General features: G+C 52.3%; 7 protein-coding genes across 7 annotated transcripts; 1 reads left to right on the forward strand and 6 right to left on the reverse strand.

Moving 5' to 3' along the window:
• Positions 1-1,261: 1,261 nt before the first annotated feature.
• Positions 1,262-2,612, reverse strand: Z517_09472 (uncharacterized protein; the record flags this gene model as incomplete). The annotated part of the gene is made up of 2 exons (XM_013425380.1): positions 1,262-2,444; positions 2,536-2,612. The coding sequence occupies 2 exons, from the start codon at positions 2,610-2,612 to the stop codon at positions 1,262-1,264; spliced, it is 1,260 nt and encodes a 419-aa protein (XP_013280834.1).
• Positions 2,613-3,150: 538 nt separating this feature from the next.
• Z517_09473 (uncharacterized protein) lies at positions 3,151-3,901 on the forward strand (the record flags this gene model as incomplete). The annotated part of the gene is made up of 2 exons (XM_013425381.1): positions 3,151-3,279; positions 3,362-3,901. 2 exons carry the CDS (start codon positions 3,151-3,153, stop codon positions 3,899-3,901), a joined length of 669 nt encoding a protein of 222 aa, XP_013280835.1.
• A 3,177-nt stretch (positions 3,902-7,078) lies between these two features.
• Z517_09474 (uncharacterized protein) lies at positions 7,079-7,839 on the reverse strand (the record flags this gene model as incomplete). The annotated part of the gene is made up of 3 exons (XM_013425382.1): positions 7,079-7,397; positions 7,466-7,700; positions 7,749-7,839. 3 exons carry the CDS (start codon positions 7,837-7,839, stop codon positions 7,079-7,081), a joined length of 645 nt encoding a protein of 214 aa, XP_013280836.1.
• A 3,859-nt stretch (positions 7,840-11,698) lies between these two features.
• Z517_09475 (uncharacterized protein) lies at positions 11,699-12,920 on the reverse strand (the record flags this gene model as incomplete). The annotated part of the gene is made up of 3 exons (XM_013425383.1): positions 11,699-11,923; positions 12,004-12,499; positions 12,535-12,920. The coding sequence occupies 3 exons, from the start codon at positions 12,918-12,920 to the stop codon at positions 11,699-11,701; spliced, it is 1,107 nt and encodes a 368-aa protein (XP_013280837.1).
• A 296-nt stretch (positions 12,921-13,216) lies between these two features.
• Positions 13,217-15,267, reverse strand: Z517_09476 (uncharacterized protein; the record flags this gene model as incomplete). Its single annotated transcript, XM_013425384.1, has 2 exons — positions 13,217-15,070; positions 15,211-15,267. 2 exons carry the CDS (start codon positions 15,265-15,267, stop codon positions 13,217-13,219), a joined length of 1,911 nt encoding a protein of 636 aa, XP_013280838.1.
• Positions 15,268-15,893: 626 nt separating this feature from the next.
• Z517_09477 (uncharacterized protein) lies at positions 15,894-16,223 on the reverse strand (the record flags this gene model as incomplete). Its single annotated transcript, XM_013425385.1, has 1 exon — positions 15,894-16,223. The coding sequence occupies one exon, from the start codon at positions 16,221-16,223 to the stop codon at positions 15,894-15,896; it is 330 nt and encodes a 109-aa protein (XP_013280839.1).
• A 353-nt stretch (positions 16,224-16,576) lies between these two features.
• Z517_09478 (uncharacterized protein) lies at positions 16,577-17,528 on the reverse strand (the record flags this gene model as incomplete). Its single annotated transcript, XM_013425386.1, has 2 exons — positions 16,577-17,182; positions 17,235-17,528. 2 exons carry the CDS (start codon positions 17,526-17,528, stop codon positions 16,577-16,579), a joined length of 900 nt encoding a protein of 299 aa, XP_013280840.1.
• Between the last annotated feature and the right edge of the window lie 602 nt (positions 17,529-18,130).

Genomic DNA, 18,130 nt, shown 5'->3' on the forward strand with positions numbered 1-18,130 from the left:
CCCCCCCCCCCCCCCCCCATTAGGGTATTCTGCCTAGATTTCCAGCCTCACCGAGGACGGAATTCAGTCACACTCACACCCTGGGTGCCATGGACGAATGGTTGCTGAGCCTCCTAGGCCTCGAGGTACAATGCACCCTGATTGGTCGGTTCGGTCTGTCTACTCCCTCCAATAGAAGACGGAAGCCGCCCTGGTTTTTTTTTTTTTCTTCCCGCGCATGCCTTACTGACAGGATTCCATCAGGCTGTGCGGCCAATAGCGGGTCGTGGTAGTTGTGATCATATGAGTGTGTCATGTGGATGGTTTGTTCTCGAAACCTTGCAGTTGGCTGGCTGCCCTCGGTAGGTCCCGAGCACCGATCCGTCTTCATACCAGGTGTACCAGTCTTCACTCCATTTTCTCCTTCGTCTTCTGTAAGAGCGTTCAGTAGGTATCTAAACAATAGTTGTTGACGCGCTCCAAGTTGAGGCCCTCATCCACCGAATGGAAACCTCCACCAATACCACTGCATCATGGGCATGGCTTTGATGAAAACTCCTCTCGATCACGTCTCAAAGCAGCCTCAAGAGCCATCCTCCATTGTTTACCGTATGATTAGTACAAGGTCTCCGAATGGCTGAACACATCCTTGCCACTGACCCCAACCTTGTCGAGGCCCGGCTGGACTGTTTGCTGGCGTTGACTGTGGATTGGTGGGCGCTCTTTGTGCCCAACCCAGGTGGGGCGGTAGCCCCCAATTCCGACACCCTTCTTGACAGCTAGAGTGGACACCGTGTTGGGCAAGTCTGTGTGACAATCATCTTGCAGCGAATGAGAGCCTAGAGTTGCCTAATTCTGGAAACAATAGCGCGATAGGTGTTGTTGGTCCCAACGGTACCGTCCACCGCCTTCGCCCACGCGGCGAACAGTTGTCGACACTTTGAGTGGACCTTTTTATCGGTCGACGCATTGTGTGCACGCTGCACGACGCGAGGGTTGGCATCCGTCGGTTCATTGTACCACTTCACCAAGGTGCGGAGTCGCGGAAAAGCCGTTTGGCCAAGCATGTCGTAGAAGGAGAAGTCAGCGAGGTTGCTGGTGGCAGCTTGGTCGAAGGTGATGACCTGCTAACAGGTGAGTTTGGCTAAGCATGATTCACTCGGTGATGTCAAAATTATGGTCATGGCATTGTACGCATACAGACTCACGAAAGCAGATACAATGTCTGGTAGAATTGTGCCCACTTTGCCGTTCAACATCAACAGCACACTCCTCTAATACCCTATCGAGTCCCACCCGACGATCGATACGCCTTGACCCTCCCATCCACCTGGCTGGCAAGACACTGTAATCTCTCGTTCTCGGTCTGCAGCGCGGCACAAGCTTCGGGCGAGCAGTCGAGGGATCCCAAGAGAACGATTCGCAGGATCAAGTGGAAGAGGCGCAGGAAGGACACTGAAAGAAGCTCCGGCCTTGGAGGTGTGGTCTCCGCCTGGACGGGGTCAAGAGCCGCGAGCCACGACGCTAATGAGTCTAGCAGCGTCGCTTTCTGCGACCGAAGTCGAAGAGCTGCTCCCGTCGAGTCGACACGTGATACTTGTCCGAGAAATTCGAGCGTTGATGAAGCGATTCTCGCAAGCTCTGTTCGCATGTCAGGTGCGATCGTGCGAAGATTGCGAGATACAGCGTGCTGTTCAGGAGGCGAGACCGAAGACTCAGATAGCGTCATCACACCCGTGTCAGCTGGGGCTGCAGGTTCTGCAAACCTGCACGGTGCAGCGAATAACTTGATGATGAAGACGTCCAGAAAAGGGAGTTGGTCAGGGTGTGCTGGTGTCAGCTCATTCGCGGCATCAAATGTCGGTCGTGCACGGTGCTCACGCATGATCCCGAGTCCTCGGACGAGGTGCTGGGCCATCACGGCGTAATTCTCCCGCACTTGTTCGATGCTGATGAAGATCTGACAGCAAAGCAACGCCGACCTTAAGCCGTTGGTGCCTAGAGACATGGTAGATGCGAGCCCCCCCAAGGCCATGCAATATTGCTGGAGGCCGTAGTCATGGCTCGGGGTCTGCTGCGCGGCAGACGCCGGAACATCTCCGGTGGTCTCGCGGTCTTCGCGAAGAGCTCTCAGAGATGACACTGCGTGCCGTATAGACGGATCAGTCAAGCTAGCCTGCAGGACCTGCTTGGCTTCTTCGTCACAGTCCAGCTTGACATCGAACATGGTTTTGGTCGAAAAGTACCGATTGAGAAGGTCGATGTCGTGAGGCGAGATTTCCATTCCCGTGTGCTCGGTGATCGATTCGCTAACACTTGACTTGATGCCGTCATCTCCACGGGCGTTTTTGGTAGATTTACTGGAACAAAATCTAAACAGAGACGCATAGCCGTCGCAGACACGGCCAGTGTGGACGCATTTGTGGCACGAGGGCTTATTTTCGTCACATTTCACCTTCCGTATCCTAACTCTGAGTCAGTGCAATCACTACAAGGCTGGCTTCCCATGCAAGCCCCCGCCTTGGATAGCTGGCCAGGGACGAGAGGGGCACTGACCTGCAAGTGCCACAACCGGTTTTCACCTTGGGTTTAGATTGGATGTGGCGTCGATGAGCCACGATGTTTTTGGCCATCGCTAGGTAGGGAAAAGGAGATGTGTTGCTCTGTTTTACAGCACCATGCAGACGATGGGTACTGATCGTAACAAGTAAAAATTCCGAACCGATGAATGAAAAGCTGCAACTCCCATCAGACGCCGTCTCGCCTCGGCCCAAACCAACTTCCAAATGCCGAAAGCCGAAACTCCGACGCTAGCCTCATTTGGCATGAGGAGCGAACCCACCAACCAGGCGAGACATCAAAACTGGGTCTCTACAGCCTGGAATATCGCTCAGTCAATTGCAGCCTAGAAGGGTGGAACCATATCTCGCAGAAGAGCATCTCCATGGCCGGTAGTCGTACGACAGTTCTGTCTCATTGGACGGCGCGCTTTCCATTCCTACTGCGGAAATGAGTGTCAGAGCCCCATTGCTAGTCCCAACTGTCTGTACCAACTATATATTGAGTGGCAGGCACCATGGTCTCGCTTTCTCATCAGAATGAGTATTGCACATGTTGAAGGCCATCCCCAAGCAACCTGGACTCGTACCAAAACTGCCGCTTCGCCTCAAGATGCCAGCCTTCACCCTATATGGCGCGCGCGGCTCGACCAACACCGATCGTGTCCGTCTCACCCTTGCGGAAGGAGGCTTCACCGACTACGACTTCGTTCTTGCCAACCTCCAGAAGGGAGAGCAGAAGGTGTGTCTGTGCACCCGTCTCCCTCTGAGGACGACGTGGCTCCTCGGTGCAGAGAACACATCGCTAACGGCTGTGCATCCAGACCGAAGAGAACATGAAACGTCACCCGTGGGGTAAAATACCCGTCGTCGTTTTCCCCAGCGGATTCACTCTGTACGAGAGTCGTGCGATCTGCAAATACCTGACACGGAAGTACTCCTTTCCACTACTCCCATCGGCCTCGGACATTGAAGCCACGGCGCTTTTCGACCAGGCCGAGTCTGCAGAAATTCTCTACTTTGCAGAACCGGCAGGGAAGATCGCCTTTGAGAAATTCGCCAAGCGCTTCATGGGCCTCTCTCCCGATGAGACCGTTGTTTCGGATGCGCTGCGGTCGGTCGAGATGTTCTTCGATGTTGCAGATCGGCTCTTGCGGGACAGAGAGTATGTGGCTGGAAATGCTTTTACTCTCGCGGATATCTATTACATCCCACTGGTCCAACGGCTTTTTGCGTGCGGGTATGGGGATGTCATCTTTGGTCGCGAGGCTGTGAGTGCTTGGTGGAAGCGCTGCATGGATAGGCCGGCTATACAGAAGATGGTGGCCGCTGACAGGGAGGCCATGTCAAATGCTGGCAAATAGCGTGGTATCAAGTATTCATCGAAGAGAGAGGTAGGCAGCATATTGCCCTCTGAGTTGTTTTGGCTTGTTCGGTTCTGGGACGAGTTTCGTGAGATAAATAGCAAAGAAGCGGGGGAACACCATCGAACTCACCACTCGATGTCTCTGAGCATGGGATATCGACTAGGATCGTGAAAGCTTTCCGTTGTCGTACATTGATGTTTCAAAGAATGAGCACGATATCTGCGCATTGAGTTGAGATGGCGGTTTGATATTGTCACCGCCGTTCAGAACGTCCCAACAATAAATTAAAAATCTTCTGCCAGATCCCTTGCCATATCACATGGGGGGTTTCACGTGGGTTCTTTTCCACAGTGCCAGCCTTTGCAGGCTGTGTGAGTGATGAGCTCTGCACCGAGTACTGACCAGCGCCATGTCCTGTACCCTACTTCCTATGACGCCTCTGCTAGATCTGAAGAGAAGATGGCGGTGGTGGTGCTGAATGGGCTATGCGAATCTTCTTTTTTTCACGGATTTGCAGCCAATGGAGGGGTAAGATGGCTTGGCACTCGTAGCCTGCTCCCCTTGCGCAAAACTTCACTGCGCGGCTGTATTTTGTCTGCAAGTCCGGCCCTAGTGTCTATGGGACGATCCTGGACTCGCTGCACGTCTTTCCCGGATGGCGAACGGTCGGGTACCTCGAGGCTCTGAAAGGGGACAGCAATATTGTCCATCTTACAGGACGAACACATCCCCTTCTGACACCCACGGCGGCGGCATTTCGTTAGTGCCCGACGGAATCAAGAAACTTTCGGGCGCACGCAGAGTCGAGCCACGCGAACTTGGAGGAAGTACGCGACTGGATTGTATCTCACTGCCCGAAGCCATCAACAGGGAAAAGACGCAGGAGACTGGGCTATTGTCTGCAGGTGGACCCCGGCGGGATCAAGAGGTAGGATTCTCCTCCGTTCAATTACTGGCCGTTTGTTGATCATGACCATTTCTCCAGGAGCCCAAAAGTCCCAGTACGTCTCATGAGCCTCCTTGAGAACGAAAGCGAGGCTGGGAAGCCCCAAATACCTTTGCACCAGGCACAAAGCCGCAATCTTTGAAACGCTCTCGAAAGTCAGCTCAACGTGTGGTGGAAGGGCAGACAGAAGAGGAGGAGGGAGGGCAGGAATTGGCCCCAGCACCCACCGATCCTCTTAGAAGCTGGGTCTGGAACAAGCAGTGGCCTCGGGAGTAATTTGACGCAGACGATCAAGTAAGAGAAGAGATCTTGGAGCGCGACAGATCGCTGGATGATGTCGTAGCGCAACCTCCTATTTCGGCCGTTCAATACGTCGAGATAAATGGCCTCAGATATCCTCTATCTATCAAAGGAGCTGTCAAATTACTCTCTGGGGAGCAATCGAGATCGAGCCTGAACGAAAGTAAGAGCAGACAGTTACACTACGCTGCTTGAGATCAGAGGAAGTTTCTTGCGTGACTTCGACCACAAGACTCCCAAAGCTATTACGGACATCTGCCAACAGCTGTTTGCAGGAAAACAAATTGTGCCCCAATATTCCTTGTTTCATGATGGCCTTTTCGGTAGACTTTGAAAAGGTTGATGGGCAGTTGGAGGTGACCCAGGGAGGCGGAAGATCAAGTAGGGATGTGCATGCCTCATAATGTGGTGTTTCCAAAGTCTTGTTTCTTGTTTGCAAGATACCCATGATGAAAATCAAAAGCCTGTAATGGAAAAGGCGTAAGCAGAAAGTTTGTAGTCGCCTGCCATGTACCTCACTCGTGTCACCGTTGGAGATTTTTCCTCAAAGTCATCAACGTGGCGTCTTGTTGAAGGTGAGTTCGAGGCTCACCCGTTTGTTGATTAGAACAAGGGCAACTCCGCCGGTTGGCCCCAGACCCTGCCTTTCCCCTTCATTCGCCTTCACCATCTGCCCATCATCAAAGCCACAATCTCGCTCTCTTCCGGATGCAGCGTGGTCGGACATGTACACACCAACGTGTTGTTCCTGTTCCTTGCCGGTGTCCGATCCTTTTCAAGCAAATCCCCGCTCAGTCTTAGGGGCGCGGGGGCTGTCTTGTCCCCTTCCCGGCTAACCTTAATAGTTAGTGGCTCGCTATGGGTCTCTATGTTTTTCGTTTCCGAAGGGAGCGAGATTAATCGTTCCGTTCCGCCAACAAAGTCGCGACCGTTGCGGGGTTGACCAACGCCATTAGCTAAATTAGGAAGAGTGTCGAGAATCCATGCTCGGCACGGCGAGGACTGAGGAGATGGGAGATGAGAGTTGGGAGGGTGGAACTTCTTCCTAAATGAACTGCGAAACCCGTCAACACACCAAGATTAGAAGTGACAGAGCTTCAAAAAAAGCGGTCGGCGTGATGGGTTCGTGGCTTGTGTATCCATGTGTCAAGGTGAAGATTTTTTTTTTCATTTCTTGTCTTCTCTCAATACAGATTTGGGCTGTTGAGGAATCGACTCGCGGATTCGCATGCTGAGAGTCTTGTGGGTTGAGTTCACCTTGTTCTTCAGCGGCAGAGACAGTCGCGCCTATCTATCTATCCAGGGGGTACCGTGTTCATGCCAGGGTCGACGGAGAGGACAGCAAGCTATTCGACATAGTCGGGGTCTTCTCACTCGCTGCGCAGTTCAACTCTCCTCTCGGAATCTTCAAACTCCCTTAGACGACCGCCAGAGATTTTCTTCCGGGGCTGGATTGTCTGAATGGACTTTAACCAGTTTACCAGCTCCATTGTCCCACACTAGACCCTTGATAGCATCTTCCTCCGATTCTCGCGCTTCATCAAGAAATTGGCAGAGCTCTTCAGCTGTGATCCGGATCTACCCAAGGTGTTCAGGAACATTGGCGATTTCGAGGGCGATGTTGGGAGTCGGAGCCAGGTGTACGAGGGGAAGGAACAGTCCACAGCAATTTGGATCGGGTAGACCTTCAGCAGTTCGAAACATCTGGGTATTAAAATTAGTCGATGACTAGGCATACATGTGTGTCCTGCGTTCTGGGAACTTGCCTGATCCTTGACAGTCTGCTCAACACTCAATTCCACTGTGCCGTCGGCCAAGACAGTTCTCTTCGCTTTCCAAGCCGACAGCCACGCTTGTTTGCCGGAGCGTTATGCAGCCTTGATGCCACAAACACAGTGAACATTTCCATCCGAACCGAGAATATATTCCTAGGCAAGATGTTGAAGAGCCTCCTTTGGCTGCGAGTGGGCGAGCTCAATGACGGTTCCGGGGTATTTGGCGCCCTTGTATGCGAACGAACCATCCGGATTGTGAGAATTCTTGGTTAGAAGTTCCTCGAGATCAATGTCCCCAGAGCCTTGCGCCATGATCTTGGCCGCAAACCGACCGATTGCTGTGTCTGGATGTTCGTTCGCAAGATTTTTGATTCGAGAAAAGATGACGAAGGATAGAGCGGCGTTGACCACTGCATGTGTTTTGGTCTCTATGCCAACCGAAAAGGTCTGGGTTGCGACGAAGTAGTAACGGCTGCATGATCGTGGGTTAGTCCTCGTTGTTTTTCGCTTTCAGTTCTTCCGGGTATATGTCAATCTCACCGAAACCCCTCAAACTTCTCGGCTGGTACACACTTGTTCAGATCGTCGTGCTCAGCAGGGCTCAATTTGAGGTGTGGCCAACTGTATGTTGGAGAAGAGGAGGAGCTGCTGAGAAAATCCGTGACCAGAGAGACCACCACGGAGCTAGACTGCTTTCGGCCGCACTCACTGGAAGACCGGGGTGGATCGAAGAATGAGGCGACGTCCTTTGTAGAGAGGAGCGCCGGGGAGGAATCTGCGGTTTGGTTTTATCAAACAATGACAAAATATGAACAACTCGTACAGGGAAATAAAACCATTCGGTCGATCAGTATATGATGAAGCGTCTGTTCTACGGTCAACCACAAAGATAATTGCCGCTGGGAGTCAGTCATGTCTCTGGCCTTTGTCTTCACGGACTTGGCATGTGAGTCATCATACCAGACCTGTCCGAGACATTAATGGTAACAACCACCACGAAAAGATGCGCACCATCACGCTCAAATTCTCAGGTCAATGGTTTAGGGAAAGGGAGATTTCCTGGAAAAGAAATTCGCGAGTGCTGTCGAGGCAGTATCCCCTCCAAATACCGCCTCCCTAGGGTTTGCCACGGTTGAAAGAAAGTTTCAGCAGATCGGGTTCAACTACAACCTCTCAGAGCCACTGCAAACGTTAATCCATGTCCGGCATCTATTCAAAATGGCCGCCAAAGGCGAATTCTATGATTCTATCTGACTGCCGCAGTAAACGGTGTTGGATACCCAGACTTTTACCTCTACTGCGCCACCCACCCCTACCCTTTGCGAGCATAAACTTTTGAAGATGAACCAGTGGCTTTGGAGCCCCCATGAGCCAAAAAAAAAAAGGTTTGAAAGAGACTGGACGCTGGAAATATCAGAGCGGGTCAGATAATAACGTGTCTTCGAGTCCCGCCAGATAGGAATCACTTACATCAGGCTGGAGAGGGAGACTTCGTGGAGACACTCTTAACAAGTGCACGGCTCAAGCGCCGAGATAAAAAAAAAGGTTACTGTGGCCAAGAGGCATTGTTCAAGAGATGCGAGAGTTGCCAACGCCCATCGCGAATATGTGAGTTTTGGACGGTGACTGTCTTTAATACTGCGTCTAGACACTTGTCGGTTTCAACCGGTTCGTCCCTTTCCCAAGACATGTTCGCCTTCAAATCGATTTCTTCGTGACGCCCTCCAGAACAATACCAGAGACTTCCAGGGGCTGAAGGCCGAAGAGACGAATAGTCTACGACCGTTACAGTGCGACTTTGTCGTCTTCAGGAGCAGAGATCTGTGCAGGTTGATTGTCTTTTTCAGAGATGACAGTATCGTGGGGATGGGAGACTAGGAAACTCCGCGCCGGTTATCACCACATACGGGACACAGCTGCTGAGTGTTATTTAATCCTTGAAACACATTCCAGGGAGGCTTAATCCATAAATTCTTAGATACGTGGCCCCGAAGCCTTCAAATGTGAAAATATATCACAGCGTGCTTTAGGTAGTAGTACGTGGCATCCGTCCCAGACTCCAGAACGATCGAGATCACATTACCCGCACCATTTGGGGTATAGCACGTACACCATAGATCAAACCAACACCTTTACCACGCCACTTTGTGTCCCTTTGATGGATTGAGATTGAAAGGTCGGGCATGTACTCGATGTGTCTGCGTGAGCGTCTCATGTTTTGTTTCCAAGAGAAGACATCTATTCCCCTGTCCTAACGAGTAAGTTGAGCTGTCGTGAAGAGGAGCCTGGAGTTGGCAGATATGCCCAACGTGCGCAGTCATGACTATTGCCCCTTTCTTTGAGGAATTTGTCGACCTCTTTCTGAAAAGTAAACCGTGCACCCCGACACTGCACATAAGAGTCTTGGGGATTCTTTGAATTTTCGCACAACGACCGAAGTGTTCGTATTCACGCGTATCACCCGAGATTCAATGGTGAGTGTACAACCTTTCGCCGTAAGAGAATCAAGAAATTTCGGGTCGGCGATCCAGCCTCGGTGTGTAATTCTCGTCGCTTCCCTTTGAACATCTGTCAGATCTTTGCTCTCAACCTCCTTGCGCGTCTCGTGGCCGCAGTGATCGACAGACTCCGTTATCCTGTCATTCCAGACTCTAAGTCTGGCGGTGTTGACGCCCTTGGTTGTAGCGAGCTCACAATTCGAGGTGGACTGGTCGGACTTGCAGGACGAGGGGACTAGGACCCCTGGTGAATTCCAGCAGCTTGTTTGCCGTGCTTCGAAAAGCGGTCCAAAAACATGCAGACAGGACTGGGGCATCAGAGAAAAGATGCAGAGCAGAGGTAGGTTTCATGACCCTGAATGGAATAGCGGTGCATTGACATCACGGGGATGTTGAAACAGGAGAGCGAACCGAGAGGAATCACCGCGACGCCGTGAGAAATTCGACGTGCATGCGTGAGAAATAGAGAGCACGGGAATATACCATAGCTTGCCGATAAACACTACCCGCAGGAGCAACTTGCTTCACTGAAGAAAGAAAAGGAAAGTTAAGCAGCCAGCCAGTCCACCCACATCGTCTGAACCAGTGACCGCCAAGGCCTGATATAAAAATCAGGCGCATCGTTCAGATCAGCATTGCCGACGAAAACAAAAACTCTGCCACATCCCCCAGTTGAACTGGAGGATGTGGTGAGCGAAAACCCGGGTTCGCAGGGTTTTTTTTTTCTCGGTTCGGCGGAGGAAGGAGGAGGAGGAAGACGAGGTAGGGAGGTCAGTAAGTAATACTGACTGTATGCCCCTTGTACCTGTCATTCGATCGTTCGGAGGAGGAGGCGGGTTGTCGACAATTCGTCGCCAGAACGCCTGCAAGCCGTGTGCTAGTTTGACCAGTCCTGGCGAGGAATTGTGCAAGGATTTCTGTGGGCTTAATATATACATGGCGATATTGATGAAATGGTAAAAGTGGGGCCAATGGTGAAGTGAATATGAGCGAGTTGGCGCCAGTCTCAGACGTCCGTGAGAATATTGAGAATATGCACCCCCAGCACGATTCATCTCCTCCCGTTCTTCAGCATTCTATCGTGCCCTAGGGTTGCCGAGCTTAGTTACCCAGACTCAACCAAGACTGCTCATTCTACATGCGTACATGCACACATACATACATATATACATACTCTGAGAGCAATGCATCGCCTCTTCTCGCCCAAACCTTGAATCGTGAAAACTGTCCGTTGTGTTCATGACACACACTCGCTGTCGTTGAAATTGAAATAGCTCGTCTCAGCTCGACTCGAGAGATCATCCAAGCGTAATGAAAGGAGAAGCCATGAATGGATGCCGGAAGGTCTATCGAACTACGAATATGACGGTCTACCTACACACGACAGTCAGATTTCCCCGATGGCCTCATACCGGCATGAATGAATGGACGGATGGAATTTGCCTGTTGCCCATGTTTTGAGGGGTGGAAATTAACTGTGGATGTGAGTGGAGACTCGGGCTCATCCCATCCTGCGGCACCTCCTTGTATTGTAGCAAGTCAGTAGACTCGAGAAAGCACTGATCGAATCGACACTGAAGTACTATACTACACTGCACGGCACTACAATGGCAAGCCACAGCGCGGTACGGCATCAGATATGAAGACACAAGACGTTTTGGCCGGGTACCTCGGTGGGTAGGTACTCGTCTTGGTTTGTATGTACGCATGTGTGTGTGTATGTCTCTCTCTCTCTCTCTCTGGAGAAAAAGCCCAGGCAAAAAGAAAACAATACTTCATCCCAAATTCAATCGAGTCCAATGTTATTCAATTCAATCCAGTCGTTCCTGGTTCCTTGGCTCCCGTTTCTCGCTTCTCAGGTCCTTTGGAATAGTCTCTGCATTCTCAGTGAAACTCGTGGCCCAGCCAAAAAAAAAAAAATCCCCCCCCTTCCGATTTGTGAACCGACAGACCCTCATGTATGCCTGTAATCCCTGCGCCTTTTTGGGGGGGGTGGGGGTATCGTGGAGTTAATCAATCAACGCCATTCGTTCATTCAGTGCTTGTCTATCCTTCCCGTCCAGTTCCCACTTCCCACTTCCCAGCCAGTCCGACTGTGTGGTGCCATGGCGATGTGTACATGTATACACAGGTATGTGTAGGTAGGTATGTCAAGAGGGAATGCCCAAGTGTCATGTTCATTGCTTCATTCGTGATTTGGAAACTTTTTTTTCGTTCATCATTTATTCACCGTCAAGCGCGATATCATCCAAGAGACTTTGCTGGCCTTATCACATCATTTAGTGCTCTGCTGCTGGGTCGTGTTGGGCAAGATGGCGTGGCGCTCCGCGGCTGCGTCGAGTATGTCTTGGAGAGTGGGGAGAGAGATGAAGATTTCGTGCTGGTCGAGACGCCCGAACTCGCCCTCGTCCACGGAACGACGGCATGCAAAGTCCTCCAGAGACAGGCGCAGGCCGGCTTGGCCGTCAATGATCCTCTCGCCAGACTCGTCGTAAACAATCTAGTCAAAAAAAGGGGATGGGTTAGCTTAGCTGTCGAATATTCATGTCTCGTGCTTCATCATATAACCAGGCCACTTACGAATTCTTCGTACCGGGGCTGTGCACCGATGTTAACCTCTTGGCCGACGACGTCGGGTCTCCAAACCCGCAAGGTAGCCGATGTCTTGATAGTCGAATTCTCATCGCACCAAAACCTGACCATGAGCCCAAACACGACGTTGACCACGCCGCGCATCTTTTGGTGGTATTCCTCTGCAAGCGCGTGGAGATCCTTGTTGGTTGGAGGGAAGGCGAGCTCCCCTACCACAGCCGGGTTGTTCTGAGAGGTGTGCCCAAAGCTGATATCCGGGTGGCGCTCCGATCCCGTGTACCTGATCGGGCGCCGGGCGGACGCATCGAGTTCCCGAATGAATGTGGAGACCTTGTTACTACAGGACGCTATATCTTCAAGTTGGGACATGATATTGTGGTGCAGCATCGACTGCACATAGCCGTGTGCGTTTGAGACGGGCGTTCGAAAAATCAAGATCTTGTTTGCGGCGTCATAGTCATATCGATACAAACAGTCAGCATTTCTCGGAAAAAACTCGTCAACGGCGAGGTAGCTCACTTTAGCATCTCGCCCATGCCCAAGTCCACCACTTTAAGACTGGCAAAGTCGGCCGAGCACAACGGAAACTCGGTCCAGTATGAGGACCTGTGGTACGCCTGGGGCATGTGGGTGATGACAGCTTGCAGCTCGGGTGTGAGGGTATCGAGTAAGGCGCGAATCCTGTCCGCAACAGGCTGCTCTTCAGAGGATGGTTCAAGTTGACGCGTCGTGGCTGGCGAATGAGTCGCAACGTCTGGCGACCAGGATACCAACTCATCCGAAGACGATGACTTGAAGGAGGAACTTCCCACGCTACCGATGGTCTGATCAGGCGGCGTCGTCGGAGGATGTGCAGGGTCGCCGTGGTCCTCCATAAACACAGGAACCGCATTAAACGGATTCATTGTGATGGTGTTGTTAAGAAGAACCAAACCCCATGGTTGTTCATGCATCCATTACCTGTGGACTTTCATTGTGAATTACTACGGCGACGCATAGAGAAAATGCGGTGGCGCATTTTATACGGCGGCGTAAACGTACAGTCGTAGCCCTAATCATCGTCTGTTCCGTCGTCACAACGACATGCTTTCACGTCACCTTGTCTCAGCAACAGGATCAAAGACATATCTCAAAGAGGCTCGTGTACTTTGACTCACAGTAAAGGTTGCCTCTCTCCCTTATCCAGAGTGCTGCTCTCAATTCATAGTTCAAAAATCTCACCATATCCAACACCGACACCCGCTCGTCTCGCCTCGACCAGATCCAGTCGCCAACCTACCCACTGCTTCAACCCTCTTTTGACTTCTCTCACATGTTCCACCATCTTCCTGGCCTCTTCCTCCTTTTGTGCACGCGCAAAAGCGTGCTCGTCAAAGGCGTCGTCATCGTCGTCGTCGAACTCCTGTAGCAAAGAGTCGTTGCGGGGCCGGTTCTGCTGGCTACCGGGAGAGGTGGTGTTTGCGCGGAACGCTGCGAGTCCCGAATTCAACACTTGTGCAAAGTTGGAGTGACGAGGCTGTTGCTGCTGGCTCGCAAAACTCCGCCGTCGACTGCTCGCATTCCCGGGGCCTGACAGATCCACCTCATCAAAGTCTTCGGCGCCTGGATCCAGAGAAGTCCGCGATCCGACATCATCGCCTCGAGGCTGCATCTGAACCCGCTTGTCTCTCCACACTCCGCGCTGGAGATCAAAGACTTGCCCTTCCAACTCCCGAATTCTTCTTTCGAGCTTCTGCCTCTCTTCATCTTCCAGCTCATCCAATACCTCGCCTCCTCCATCGCCGCTCATCACTCGCTTATGCTTTTCTCGTAATTGGCTATTTTCACTCTCGGCTTTCTCAATCCTCATGCGCAGGGCTGGGATTTCTCGGGCGGTGGCCTCGGCGGCGGCCAACTTGGTGGCGTGGCGTGCTTCAGCCTCCCGGTGGAGTTTGTTCATCACTTCGATTTTCTTCTCCAGCTGCTCGGCTTTCTTCACGACCTCGTCCCTGTGCGCGGCAGTCTCTTGCAATTCCCTCTCCAAAGTCCGAATCTTCATCTCCTTGCTTGTGCGCTCCGTCGAGTCAAGCACGGCTTTCTCACTAGCCTTGGACAGCGCCTTCTTCGCATCCGTCAAGTCACTCTCCAGGGCCTTCACCTTGGCTTCTGTCGACGACAATAACGATTGCAGGCCAGCAATTTGCTCTCCGTGAGCCTCGCACCCTTGAGTCTGACTCGATAATTGACCTCGGAGCCTCGAAATCTCGAGCTGCATGTCCGCAATTGTGGAGTCTTTCCTCTCCAGTTCGGCCTTCAACATGGCCGTATCCTCGCCCGCAGCACTTTCTCTCCGACTTGTAGTGGTCGTTGAGCTGGCCCGTCTTCTGAGCGCATCGATTTCGGCTCTCAGCCGCCGAATCTCCTCCTCAGCTTCCCCACTTGCTTGTTTCTCGGCATTCTCCTCCCGGACCTCCTCTAGCTCTTCTTCCAGCTTGCGCCATCTCCTCTCGTGGACCTCTGCCTCCTTGGCTAGTCTTTTGTTCTCCCTCTCCAGCTCTTCAACTCTCAAGACGGAATTCGCACTCATGGCAGCTGGGCTTAATGGCCCACCGTCCCGAAAACTGGTGCTGCGGATTTTGCTTTGGAGGCTGATGCTCGGCTGGCGGGAAGCGTGACGAGGACTGGTTCCCTTGGCGTGCGAGGGTTGGTCTAGATCGGCAGAGGGAGGAGAGACTGTCGCTGGAGAGAGGACCGTTCCAGGCGTGGGAGAATCGGCGCTTGCCGCCTGGATCGCAGCGTTGAAGGCTGCTTCGTCCGCATGGAGGCCGACGTCTGCAGTGTTGCCCACGACTTTATCACCCTGTGTTTCTTCAATGGCGGGCTGAGCCGCTTCGGCGTCGGAGGCATCGTCTCCTTTGGTTGTAGCCTTCTCCTGGCTGTCGGCGGCTTCGGCGTCTCCATCAGGCCCATCCCCTGCCCGCTCATCCCCCTTTTTAGACGCGTCTTTGGAAGCTGCAGAGGATTTCTCTCCCGAGGCCCCGGCGGCGGCTTTCTTCTTCTTCTGCAGCTGGGCGACCTGTGCATGTCAAGCGACGTCAGAGGATGATGGCCAACGTCTTCGAGTTATCTCAGGACCGAGGGGACGCAGTCAAACGCGAGCCACAGCTCTGGGCATTCGCGCCACAAGACCGCTCAACACGAGAGCCCATTTCTTACCCTCTTTTTCGCCGCTGCCAATTTCTCGGCCTTTTCCTTGTCTTCTTTCTCACCCATGGTGGATGGGCGTATCAACCGCGGCCTACTCTGTAGCGAGGCTCGTATGGATGTTCGTGGGTTGCGGGACGGCCGACTGGCGGAGTGGGCAGATAGGAAGGACGGGTGAAGACCAGCAGTATCTCGTATATAGCAGCAGCCGCGGGCCGGTCGAAATGCGTTGGCTGAAATACAATTGAAGGATAGAGGAGGAGAAGACGTGGTCTGAACGGGGTGATGAAGCCCGCAGCTGCGCCTATTGGCATCTGCAGAATCCGGAGTCGGGATAATGATGTACCGGCATCCGTATTTCTAACAGCTGAGGTCATCCTCGCACCACGTGATAGAGCAAGGCTGTCCGGGAAACCTGCCTCACTAGTATGAGGGAACGGGACTGGGTATACAACCTATATTCATGACGTGAGATAATGACAATCAACGGCGTTGTATCACGTCGTTAGTATCCCAGGAGGATCTCAAATAATTTGCATGGCACTGTCACACGCGCGCCTCAGGCTAATTATCGGTTACATCGTTGTGCTTGGAAAGCATGACCATTTCCCCAACATCTAGCAAATAACGCCCACCTCGTCTCTCCCCAGCTCACCAACCGCGAAAAAAAGGTGAAAGCCAGTAGTTGTCCCGTATTATATCATGTGATGGATATTATTCATCTCCGCGTCGAGCTGCCGCCGATCTAGAATGGTCACTGTCCTCTCAGTTCCACAAAATGACGGCGAGTAGAGCAGAATCCAGAAAAGTCGTCTGGTGTCCAGAGTTCCGAGCCAAGCGCTGGGTACCAATGCGTAAGTGGACTTGCCGGGCAGGCTCCCGTTGGGACAAAGGAGGCGGAGTTGCTCAATGACGACACCGCTTGACGACACGAGAGACGCCAGGACGAAGCTCTTTGACGGGACGGCCAAGTCCTTTGGCTCGGAATAGAACACACCCACAAAGTCGTCAAGGTGCTTTGCCATGGTCACGGTCCACTCCGCCGGTCTTCCCGACACCGCGGGCTCTAAGAATGGGAGGATAGAAGAGAGTGAAGGAAAGAATGGTTCTGTAGGAGGACGTTATGAGCTTTCAAATAAATATGTGTTGTGGGAAATGGGGACACGTACCATCGTTTTCGAGCATAACAGATAGTCTTACAAGTGAAAGTGCCGTAGAAAGTACATGAGGAGAGACGCGTGTACGTAGCATGGCGCGTGCCGTTTCCGCGGTCGTATTCAGGAGTGTCGTGAAGAAGTCCAACAATCGAGCTGATCTTGCCCTAACAATGGTCAGTATTTGGCCCGTCGGCGTGCTTTTCTGGGGACCGAGGGGGAAGTTACATATCCAAGACCGTCTGCTGGACTTGGCGGCGCTCAACATCCATGACCTGCTTCAGTGGGTCTACTCGAAGTCGGCAGGGGCGCTCCGGTGTGAACGTGTAGGAGCGACTGAAGTCGTGTAAAGCAATGTCGTGTAGAGATTGTGGGAGTCCAAAGCTGTCCCCTTTGATGTCGCCGTGGGAGATACCGAGCGCATGTAACACCGTCACCATTTTCAGCCGACTATTCAATACGCTGAGGTACCAACTTCCTTCAACGTCCGACAGGTCCGCATTCACGAGCGCAAACTGTAGTTCATCGAGATACGGTCGAAAGGCTTCAGGGACACTGGCCGATTGCAGCCGGCGATCTTGGATCCCAGGCTGGAGAAGGTCCGTCACAACCCCTTGACGGCGACCAGATTCCCAAGGAATGTCAATTATGCCGTGATAATTTAAAAAGAAATGTCGTTGAGATTCTGGGCAGAATTTGCGTATTTGTTCGTAAGCTTTCATCTCCTGGAGGAAAGGGTTGTGATCGTGCTTGACTTTCTCGAGACTCGGCTTGGGGTGAGGAAGCTGTGCTAATTGAGATACTGCATCCCCATCTGTATAAGGGTTGAACTGGAGAGAAAGTTAAGAGAAAGGTACCGCCTGGTATTGAAAGAATACTCACTAATTTGGCGGCACAACTACCAAAATGTCCTTGAATGAGCCATACTTGAGCGGGTGCCCCAGGTAGAGGCTGGTCTAGGGGTTGAACAGAGACCAGCGTGGTGCTTGGGAATCGCAACGGCGTTTGCCCTACATCACATGTCCACCTTCTTGGCCCCCCGAGTATCGCCTCGGTATCAGCAAAGTATTCCTCTTCCCATGACTGCGGGTGGTGCTGCGCCGAAAGCTGCCTCTTGGAGGGGATAAATGATACAGAGGCCGAAAGCTTTCTCTTTTGTTGAACTGAGAGCAGCATTGGGGGGATTGTTTGGAGGTCAAAGGAGTGGAGCTGGGCATCGTATATCCACTCATACATACCTATTATATATGCGGAGAAATAAGATAATAGGGGGTCAAGGGGTACAAAGGGTTGTTCCAAACCCTCACGCGCCTCTTCGGAGATCAGCATGTTTTACAAATTGACATAATTGTGAACAAACTTTGATCTGTTTAGCAAAGTGTACTCGGGAAGCAAGGGGAAGTAGGGGGTTGGTTGCATATACGAGTCCATATAATGCACCGTAGTACCCGGTGCCGGAGTCAGGGCGAGCACTAATCGCTCTTGCGCAGCTCGCGCTTTGTTGCCGTTGTACTTGGCACTCGGAATTAGCGACACAACGCCTTGAGAAGTCCGCAAGTAAAGTACCGATCGGGGTATACGCACAATATATTACAGATACTACACTCACAAACGCGGGAATGCGTATGCGAATGGAGATCAAATGGACGTCCCTCCCCACCTGGAGCTGTTCCCAACGCTGCTATAGTAGATATTCCCCTATCAAATCCCGCATTTCGAGTACTATGGCTGGCCTCCCCCAAGGACCGCAGAGCGGTCACACACACTCCAACGTCTGA

This window comes from Fonsecaea pedrosoi (assembly GCF_000835455.1).
Source record: "Fonsecaea pedrosoi CBS 271.37 unplaced genomic scaffold supercont1.6, whole genome shotgun sequence".
Lineage (NCBI taxonomy): Eukaryota > Fungi > Ascomycota > Eurotiomycetes > Chaetothyriales > Herpotrichiellaceae > Fonsecaea > Fonsecaea pedrosoi.